The 11,160-nt window shown below is 37.2% G+C and overlaps 1 protein-coding gene across 1 annotated transcript; it reads left to right on the top strand.

Moving 5' to 3' along the window:
• The first annotated feature begins 1,639 nt into the window (after window positions 1–1,639).
• LOC18038708 (phospholipid-transporting ATPase 1) lies at window positions 1,640–9,753 on the top strand. The gene is made up of 9 exons (XM_006429534.2): window positions 1,640–2,023; window positions 2,219–4,262; window positions 4,977–5,307; window positions 5,477–6,266; window positions 6,423–6,546; window positions 6,783–7,002; window positions 7,658–8,116; window positions 8,210–8,511; window positions 9,353–9,753. The coding sequence occupies exons 2-8, from the start codon at window positions 2,594–2,596 to the stop codon at window positions 8,409–8,411; spliced, it is 3,795 nt and encodes a 1,264-aa protein (XP_006429597.1). The 5' UTR covers window positions 1,640–2,023; window positions 2,219–2,593; the 3' UTR covers window positions 8,412–8,511; window positions 9,353–9,753.
• Window positions 9,754–11,160: the final 1,407 nt, after the last annotated feature.

The raw sequence follows: 11,160 nt of genomic DNA, 5'->3' as shown, positions 1-11,160 counted from the left end.
TAATTAAGTTTTAGTATACCTGATGTATAGTCCAATCAATAATTGAAAAATAAATATTTGTCAATAAATCTATAATTATTTTAAGTATTTACACATAAAATATTCTGTTAAAATTGTTCGTTGTACACACGTCTTATAGTTAGGACTTAAAGGTTACATGCTCATCATATATACCAGCTTAGTTTGTCTGTGAGAAAAATAAAATAAACGAAAGAGAGAGAGAGAGAGAGAGACTAATACAATGACTAATTGCATTTAATATTTGTTTTATTTAATTTAAAAATACTTAAACATTACATAACAATTGAACATATAACTATATTAATAGTCTATTTTAAATTAAAATTATTAGAATAATTTTGTATTTTCTTTAAAAAATTTAATGCAATATTTGTTTAAAACAAATGATTTAGCGTAACATAATAATATTTTATTGTTTTGGTTGGCATTGAAAAAGATGTCTTCTATCTCTCAATAACAAGCTTTCTTTTTTTAGACTAATAGTTTCTAAGTACCTTTCTCGATGAGGATTTCTTAACAAATTTGGGTGAATTAACTTTGAGTGCGTGGATTCGAGTATGATAGTGGCCGAATCTAAATTTTCCTCTCAATTAAATCAAGAAGAGATATATTTTATCTCTCATTCATATGAATGGAATAAATATCTCTCTAATATTATGTGAAAGTAGAAATTTAAGTTGTGTCGTAATAGATTTTTTCGGGATAAGTTTGATACACTTTTAGTGTAATTTATTAGTGTAAAAAAAAAACAAAAAAGTCACCAAGTACAGAATAAAACAAATATTTGGATGGGCATCACGGGTAAGACAAAATATTTTACCACAGAAAGTGCGAGGACAAAGGATATATCTCTAGCCTAATAAGATTTTGTAACCCAAACACCACGACTACTGCAGGACTCTACTTTGAGTAAGAACTCGGCAAAACTCTCTCTCTGCACTGCAACTGAAAAGCTAAAAGTCAAGTACTGTTGTTTAGACAGAGGAGAAGAATGAAATCTCCTTTTTGTACCTCCAAAGCAACATCAACCGCACGATATTCCATCTCATCGACGGCCACAGTTCGATAAGATGTACTTGGCCCGGACCCACCAAACAGTATATTTCGGTAAGGGGCATTTTCGAGATTTAGAAGCAAAAATTTTGAACAGCGGACAGAGGCGAAAGCGACGTGCCAAAATTTCACAGGCTCCTCCTATCCGTTTGGCATCCAATTATCTGAATTGACACTGTTCCGTCGGCCGTTCCTTTAGTACGCGCCGTACGTCGAGGGCAGTCTCGGAATCTAAATTTTAACCCGACGCCGAGGAGGACCAATTAAATTCCTCTAAATGCACGGGGGTTTGCTTTACATTTTTGGGTCCTTGTAGGTGTTAGTCATATCCATATTAAATGTGGCCGTACTAAAAAATTTCAGTCCATATAAAAACTAATAAAATAACTTTAAAAAATGAATCAAATTTCCAAGTTTCATTTTTTTTAGTAGATTAAATTAGATTTAACAAAATTAAAGAAAAAAAGATTTAACAAACATCAAATCAATTAAAAAATAAGGGGGCAAAAGCGGCAGAGATTGATATACACATGGGTGTACATAGTATTGTATACATTAACAATAACATAACGTATAAAGGTGAGCAGGTGTGTGTGACAGGGCAAAGCCAAGAATTGAGGCACACCACTCATCCGGTCATCGTTCATTCAGTCGTTGTCTCCGATTATTTTGCTGTTTCTTTCCCCCCTTCCGTGCCGTTCCGTTGTCTGTCTGGAGGGCCCCCATTGTTCAATTTTCCTTTTCGTCAAGCACGAGACTGACTGAGTGAGAGAGAGATCTGATTATTATTATTACTTTTATCATCTGTTCGACTCTGATCCGTCGCTCTGCCACATCTCCATGATTTCGTTTTCAGTGCATTCATAGCCGTCTGATCTACACTCCTCCCTTTTAATCTTAATCCCGAGACGATAAGCTTTTATCATTGCCTCCTGCCTCTGCTTTTGAGGTGCGTCATCATTTCTCATTACTGCTGTGGTTTTTGGGACAATCAATCGCCTTTTGTGTTTTGTGTTTTGTGAATTATGAATTTTTATTTTGTTGATTCAGTTTAGGGTTATACAGACTCTGTCATTTTCTGATACGTTTTTGTTGCGCTGCTTCTCTGTGTGTGGTGTGTGTGTTTGTCTTGTGTGTTTTTCAGTTCTGGATTTGGGGGGGAAAAAATTCTGCTTTGCCATTAAAAGGGAAGCTTTTGATATCTTTCTGAGGGATTGAGGAGCATTTTCGTGAGGGTTTGTTGGAATTCAATTGCATGTTTGGATTAAGGGGGAGCGATGGTGCGTTGATTGATTTACTACAGAAGAAAAATGTGGTTTTTTTGGGTGAAAAGTTGTCGATTTTTGACAAATAGAGCCCAGATTTCTCTGGCTTGTTTAGTTTGGCCGGGAAAAGCAAACAATAGGGAATTGTTTGGTGTGACAAACCATTGCTTTTAGTGGGTGGCTTGGGTTTTTGCTTTAGCATTGGGGGCAAGTTATCAGTCCAATTCTCCAATGTGGGCATTGGAGAATAATTTATGAGCCGTGGGCAGCAGCCATTGCTGTCAGCCTCATCTGTGAGATATCGTTCTGATAATTTAGGCTATATTTGCTCCAATGCTTCGTCCTCTTCTTCCAATACTGATGACACCCTCAGCGATATTGACTTGAAGGACGAAGACATTGGCACCAACAACGATAACGAAACTGCTACTGTAGACCCACTTTTACCTAAGGAGATTTCATTGGCATGCCCTGTGAAGAAGTCGTTACACCTGGTTTCAATGGAGCTGGGTAATAGCAATATAACTTCAGCCACCTTTGAAATCTCCAAAGGTTCATCTCTAGGGCAGGAAAAGGCATGCAAATCGCAGAGAGTATGTCATAAAAGCACTCAGTTTGAAGATAATATGTGTCATGAAGAGAATCCCAGATCAATTTACATTAACCATCCGAGGAAAACAAATGACAAGTATGAGTTCACTGGGAATGAGATCCGAACTAGCAAATATACCCTGATCACCTTCTTGCCCAAGAATCTTTTCATTCAGTTCCATCGGGTAGCTTATTTATATTTCCTGGCTATTGCTGCTCTTAATCAGCTGCCCCCTCTCGCAGTCTTTGGGAGAACAGTGTCCCTTTTCCCCCTACTGTTTGTGCTCTTTGTCACCGCTATTAAAGATGGATATGAAGATTGGCGAAGACACAGATCAGATCGGAATGAGAACAACCGTGAGGCACTAGTACTTCAATCTGATCAATTTCACTTGAAAAAGTGGAAAAACATAAGGGCTGGCGAAGTTGTGAAGATCTGTTCTGATGACTCAATTCCATGTGACGTGGTGTTGCTGGGGACTAGTGATCCTAGTGGAATTGCTTACATTCAAACAATGAATTTGGACGGTGAGTCGAACTTGAAGACAAGGTATGCCAGGCAGGAAACAGCTTCTACGGTATTTGAAGGTTCTATTGTATCAGGGACTATCAAATGTGAGCAACCTAATAGGAACGTTTATGAGTTCACAGCCAATATGGAGTTCAATGGCCAAAAATTCCCCCTTAGCCAATCCAACATTGTTTTGCGTGGTTGTCAGCTGAAGAATACTGATTGGATAATTGGTGTTGTGGTATATGCTGGACAGGAGACAAAAGCAATGTTAAATAGTGCAGCATCACCATCCAAGCGAAGCAGACTGGAAAATTACATGAACAGAGAGACCCTATGGTTATCTATTTTCCTTCTGGTGATGTGTCTGGTTGTGGCACTTGGGATGGGTCTATGGCTTGTACGCTACAAAGACCGGCTTGATACTTTGCCTTATTACAGGAAATTATACTTCACCAATGGGAAGAATAACCATAAAAAATTTAAATATTATGGGATCCCTATGGAGACTTTTTTCTCTTTTTTGAGCTCTATTATAGTTTTTCAGATAATGATACCTATATCTCTGTACATTACCATGGAATTGGTTCGTTTAGGACAGTCATATTTCATGATCGAAGACAAGCATATGTACGACAGTAGCTCTGGCTCAAGGTTTCAGTGCCGAACATTGAGTATAAATGAGGATTTGGGTCAAATTCGCTATATATTTTCAGACAAAACGGGGACACTTACTGAGAACAAAATGGAATTTCAAAGAGCTAGTGTTTGCGGGAAGAATTATGGGAACTCCTTGCTATTGGCCCAACAGGTCTCTGCAGGTATGACAAAGTACCCATTTTATCATTTGATAGTTTTCCTTTCTTAATAACAGAGACCGTTTGACTGCATACTTGATTTAATTAAGGCCACCTTCTATTGTCTCATGTGCTGTAACTGATTGAGCGCAATCTTCTCATTTTATTACCATTTGTTAGCTAGAACCTTCAAATGGCTTGTGTATTTTATATCTTTTAAAAGATTAACATAATTTGCTGGAATTCAGAAACATTTAATAAATGAGGAAGCAAACAAGTTATTTGCAGCTGCAATTTTTGGCCGTCTGTGGGTTGACAGTGATGGGCTTGAAAATTTGTAAAGTTCCTACGGTTTATTTTGGCTTGTAATTGTGCATTGTTTCCTTTCAAATTAGGGGTCTCTGAGGTATTTGACAGTCTATAATGTGAAAATGGTGTCTTCTCAGGGACTGCTCATCTCTTAATTGCATTTAATCATTAAGAAAGTAAAAGTATTCTCCAATTGCTCTTGAAGAAATTTTTTTCTTAGTGTCTATATTAGATCTGCATTATTTTCTCAAGGTAATGCCTTTTGGAAAGAGAGAATATGAAAGCTGTCGCCAGTAATAGAATTCATTTTTTTTTGGGGGGGTTTTCTATCAATGAACTTAAATAATTTGATGATTCTATAAGATTTATTTAATGTGTTAGTATTTATCATGTGTAATTTCTCTCTTTTTTGATCTTTTGCTCTAACAGCTGCTGTTAGGAGATGGAAGCTTAAATCTGAAATTTCTGTTGACTCTAAACTCATGGAGTTGTTATCCAAAGACCTAGTTGGAGATGAAAGGATTGCCGCTCATGAATTTTTCCTTACACTGGCTGCTTGTAATACCGTGATCCCAATTCCTACTCCCAGTAGATCTTCCGGATGCACAAATGGATTACTTGAAAATGTGGAAGCCATTGACTATCAGGGTGAATCTCCTGATGAGCAAGCATTAGTTTCTGCAGCCTCTGCTTATGGATATACTCTGTTTGAGCGCACATCTGGACATATTGTGATTGACATTAATGGTGAAGGGCTAAGGTACACAGTTTCTCACTTTTTATGTTCTCTTTTCTTGTGTATGACTTTCATCAGCCACCTGTTCATCCCAAATTACTTACTGAAGTTGGGTATTTGAATCTTCTGGTGACACACTTTTTATATTGTCAAAATGGATGCTCCATATGCTAATCTAAAATGTTGCATGTAGGTTGGATGTACTGGGGTTGCATGAGTTTGATAGTGTTCGGAAAAGAATGTCTGTGGTTATCAGATTCCCTGACAATTCTGTGAAGGTGTTGGTTAAGGGAGCTGATAGTTCAATGTTCAACATATTAGCTAAAGATTCTAAGAGGAATGATCTTATAAGGCATATAACTCAGAGCCATCTTAGTGAATACTCATCTCAGGGCTTACGCACTCTTGTGGTTGCTTCACGGGATCTTGCAGATGAAGAACTCAAGCAGTGGCAACACAGGTATGAAGATGCAAGCACTTCTTTAGTTGACAGAGCTTCAAAACTTCGTCAGACAGCTGCTCTTATTGAATGTGACTTGACTTTACTTGGAGCTACTGGAATCGAGGACAAGCTACAAGACGGTGTACCAGAAGCCATCGAGGCCCTCCGGCAAGCAGGAATCAAGGTCTGGGTTCTGACTGGGGATAAACAAGACACAGCAATTTCAATTGCTCTCTCTTGCAAACTTCTGACCCCAGATATGCAGCAAATAATTATAAATGGAAATTCAGAGGAGGAGTGCAAAGATCTTTTGGCTGATGCAAAGGCCAGATATGGTGTGAAATCATCAAATACAACAAAATGTAACTCGAAGTTGAAAAGGAGTGCCGAAATTGAATATCTTGCGATATCCAATGATGCAAAGTTTTCTGATGTGCCACAAGGGCATGATGTGAAGGAAGTAGCAGCGATTGCATCATTAGCACTCATCATTGATGGGAATAGTTTGGTATACATTCTGGAGAAAGATTTAGAGTCAGATGTATGAACCTTTTTCTCCTACAGTCCTACTTCAGTGAAGTGCTTGTACTACATTTACTTATTTCTGCATAATGATTTGGTTAATTAGCTTCCTTGTACTTTGGATGTTTATAACTCTTGCTTAATATGATTGATTATTATTATTTTTTTGCAACAGCTTTTTGACCTTGCAACTTCCTGTCGGGTTGTGCTCTGCTGTCGTGTTGCACCATTGCAGAAGGCTGGAATTGTTGATCTAATCAAGAGCCGCACTGACGATATGACCCTGGCTATAGGTGATGGTGAGTTGTCTTTCTGATGGTTCTTTTGCTTTTGGGGAGGGGAGTGAGCTTCATCTTGGTTGGTTTGATCTGGCCACCTTGTAATAATTCAGTGCTTGGACATGGAACATATACTTATTACCTAGTTTCAATTTTATCAAATTATTCACATTGTGAGGATACAAATCAGTGTAAACACTAAATCACTCTTGGTAAGCTGTTCTTACTTTTATCTGACCAAATGATATTTTTGGTAGGGGCGAATGATGTTTCAATGATCCAAATGGCAGATGTTGGTGTTGGGATATGTGGTCAGGAAGGCCGTCAAGCAGTGATGGCATCAGACTTTGCAATGGGACAGTTCCGGTTTCTGAAAAGATTACTTCTGGTGCATGGCCACTGGAATTATCAGCGAATTGGATATTTAGTTCTATACAACTTCTACCGTAATGCAGTTTTTGTGTTGATGTTATTTTGGTATGCATGGCTCTCTTTTATGTCCGATCTAAATCTTATGCATCATAGTATGTGTTACATGTTTAGGTATTGCCTTTGGTGGGAGATATCGTTGATGTTTAGGCATTACTTATACAGATTTAAGAATTCTGAAAATGAAACTGTTATCAGTAATATGCAATACTTTCATTTGTATTCAGTGACAAATAAAGCAATATAAGTTGACCAGTATTTGAATTAAGTTCCTGTGTCGTAGAATCTGGTTTCCTGTTTCTTAAGTAGGAAAAAAAAGAAATGGATTCTAGTTTATGTTAATACTTTGGTACTTCTGGGCTATCTTGCCCTGGGGATTTGGATGGAATTAGTTCTTTGAATTATTTTTCCTGTTTCATAACTTGCGGGGGAAAAAAAAGTGGATTCTAGTTTATGTAATGCTCTGCTACTTTTGGCTATCATCAAATTGTCCTGCAGATCTGGACGGAATTAGTTGTTTTAATTTTTCCTTTTTCATGATCTGACTTGGCTTTTTATGTAACACATTTAATCCACAAATGTAGGTAGTAATTCAGTATTATGGAATTCCAAAAAGTGAAGTTATGTTCTCTTTGGATCACAAATGCTGCAACCCTTTAGGATTGCTGGTTTCATATTAACATGGTTTTACTTATTTTTGTAGGTACATACTATTCACAGGATTTTCAACAACTTCTGCATTAACAGATTGGAGTAGTGTATTTTATTCTCTTTTATATACATCTGTGCCCACTATTGTTGTTGGTATTGTCGACAAGGACTTAAGCCATAAGACACTAATGCAGTATCCAAAACTTTATGGTGCGGGGCATAGACAAGAAGCATACAATATGCAGCTCTTCTGGCTCACAATGTGTGACACACTGTGGCAGAGTCTTGTTCTCTTCTATATACCTTTATATGCCTACCAGAACAGCACAATTGATATTTGGAGCATGGGCAGTGTATGGACAATAGCAGTGGTCATCCTTGTTAACATACTCCTGGCAATGGACATTCAGCGTTGGGTATTTGTTACTCATGCTGCGGTATGGGGCTCGATAATTACTACGTATGCCTGCATGGTGGTGTTGGATTCTATTCCTGTATTTCCCAATTACTGGTTAGTTTGTTGCTTCTTAATGGGACATATTTTATTGCCTATCTCATTCTGGTTTTTATGTGATTAAGCAAACAAACTTTTTGCTTTTGGCAGGACAATCTACCATCTGGCTAAGTCACCTACCTACTGGCTCATCATTTTTCTTATTTTAATTGTTGCATTGCTCCCTCGTTTTCTTTTCAAAGTTGTACAGCAATATTTTTGGCCATCAGATATCCAGATAGCCAGAGAAGCTGAGGTACTAAGGAAAGGGTCCAATTATTTGGCGCCACAAGCAGATCAAGTTTCCAGATAGATTATGCTTACATGTTGTTCTTGATCCATTCTTAAGATGGCTTCCCATGTGTTTATCCATCATACGGCATTCTTACAGCATGTAGCTCTGAACTTTTATGGTAAGTTCTTCATTGTGTATACTTCTTTATGAAGTCAGCTGAAAATGATATGAGCATACCTTGTTCATTATTTTCTCAGGGCATGGATAATTATTTAACTGATTTAAATGTGTGAGAAGTGATCCAAAGGGATCCTGATCGTACATAGAATAGGTAAATGCCATTTATAGCGCAGGTCAACTATAAGTTTACTTATGTTTGACGATATTTCTGCAAGTTATTTTGTGTATATTAAGGATTTTACAGCTAGTCTTGTTACCCTTCATATGTATGTACCGTCAATCAAACAAATGTAATTCTGCTTGTTTCATTTTCATGAGAGGAATTTATTTGAAATGATATTAAATTTATGATTATTGCCAAATTCGTCATACTTGTGTTTTGGCAGAGATTTAATTACTGTTAGAATCAAAGGAGTCTAAGTATGTTTAGGCGAAATTTGTTATTGTTTGTGCTGCACTCTACTTCCCATGTTGATGGCACAACTCTTAATAGGGATTAACATGGAGCGCAAATTGTTTTAATACATAGAAATGTAAAGCTGGCGTCCTGTGGATGATCACGACTTAAAAAGTTTAGGTGACTTCAGAACACTGGATGAATAATTTAACAAAATCAACTATTCCAAATGATGTAATGGGAGATGCAGAGATATTTTTTCTTGCATGTCTAACTTAATCCATAGTGTTTCACATTTATTGTTGACTGCATATGGTGTAACTTTTAGTTTGTAGATGTTATCATGATATAAAATTAACATTATTTATTTCTTGCTTTAACATTTGAAGTTCTCTGTTATTTTACTGAACCCTCTTGATGTTTTGCGGTCTCTGTTTCTCAGGTGAGTTACACAGTTGATTTTGCACCAGTGTGCATTTGGTCAGAGAGGCCGAGCAAGCCAAGAAGAGTGATTTGGCGTGTAGAAATCAGCAGCTGATGATTCTAATGGGAAGGCAAAATGAGTGCGAAGTGCCGGCGAGGCAACTTGTTTCTTTAGCATATTTGTTGATTCTTTTAGAGTTTGGGTTGGCAAAATGTAGTAATGAGGTGATGATGGTCAGAGTGCGATCGTGATGTTAGGGGACTCTAATGGCTTGTGTAGAGAATGAAACGGTAAATGAAGAAAAATGGTGAGAATGTATTTAGTATATAGTAGTGTAAAGATCAGACCTTCACATTTTTACGCTTGAAAAATGCATTAAAAGAGTTGACATCAATGCGAGGATATTCAGTTCAATCTCAGTTAACTAGGCAATGTGCTACAATTAAATAAGTTTTGCCTTTCTGCTGTAGAGTGCTGCTGCTACGCCACTGCCATTGGTAGTGATTAATTACACCAATTGTTTAAACGTCAACAAATTAGACATTTCACCCCAAATGTAAACATAGATATTTTCGGAGAAGGGTCAGTTGTCAACTGTTCTCATCCACCTTTCCCTCATGATTCATGTGCAACCAAAACTTTTTATTATTCTGTAAATCAAGCCTCTCTTTGTTGTGTTGAATTCAAATTTCGAACTTGACATACCATTTAATATTACCCGTTGAGCCAATCAGTGCTTTTATGCATATGTCGTATACATAAAACACATGCATGCCAGACTGTCAAAAATTATAATAAATTAGAAGAAAGGTTTAAAAGAGTATCTAACATTGGCTTTTGGATCTATTATATGGCCAATACCACATTTGATCATTGGGAGTAATCATAATTAGGGAAAATATGTGGTGCAACTGTGGTACCGTGCCACAGTTGTATCCAGCCGTTGGATGTATGTGGACCCCCATCTATTCAAGTGCATCCAACGGCTAGATGCAACTGTGGCACGGTACCACAGTTGCACTGTAGCCGGACCATCATAATTGTTATATATATAATATTATAATAAAATCTAGATGTATTTATAATTAAAATTTCTAAATGTATTTACCTAGTCATTTTTATGTGAATAAAATTTTAAAAACAAAATAGAATTTAGAAGTGGATGAAAATTAATTTAGTTTATAAAATCTTTTAATTGAAAACAAGAGATCGAAAGTTAAAGCATCACTGAGTTGAGGGATAAAATTTTGTCGCGATTAAGTTTCTAATTATAGTAAACTATTAGATTAAGAAAGTGCATCTATTAGTATAATAACGTTGTAATAAATGGATATTTATTTATCCAAAGCTGAGTGAAGCAATGTTTTAGATCCTAATATCAGGGACCTGGGCACATGGGGCGTGTAACTCAATTGAGTCAACAGCTCTACTGTTGTCGTTTTGTTCTAATTTCCAAATTACCCCTCAAGCATTCCGCTTCCAGCAGCAGCAGTAATAGGGTTATTATCGTCTTTTGAGAATCCGGGTCTGAAAGGATAAGAAGAAATCTGGTAGTGTACGAGATAATCAAACAACTTGGAAATTTTTTAACAAGTATGGGGCCCATCCATTCCAGAAGCTGACGCAACGCCATGACGTAACGCTATTGCCTCACACCCCCTCCGTCACGCAAAACTCTTTCCCACGCGCTATCATGAAAGTAAAGTGCAACGCACGGTGCCACCTAGCATTTTTCTCGGTTAGAAAGTTAGAATATTCCTCGCGAACGGTAAATGCGCGTGGGATTAGTAACTTCTTTGATTGTGGAATTTTCCTTGTTAGCTTCC

Source organism: Citrus clementina, unplaced genomic scaffold (assembly GCF_000493195.1).
Source record: "Citrus clementina cultivar Clemenules unplaced genomic scaffold, Citrus_clementina_v1.0 scaffold_6, whole genome shotgun sequence".
NCBI lineage: Eukaryota > Viridiplantae > Streptophyta > Magnoliopsida > Sapindales > Rutaceae > Citrus > Citrus x clementina.
This window is presented reverse-complemented; position numbering and strand designations above follow the sequence as displayed.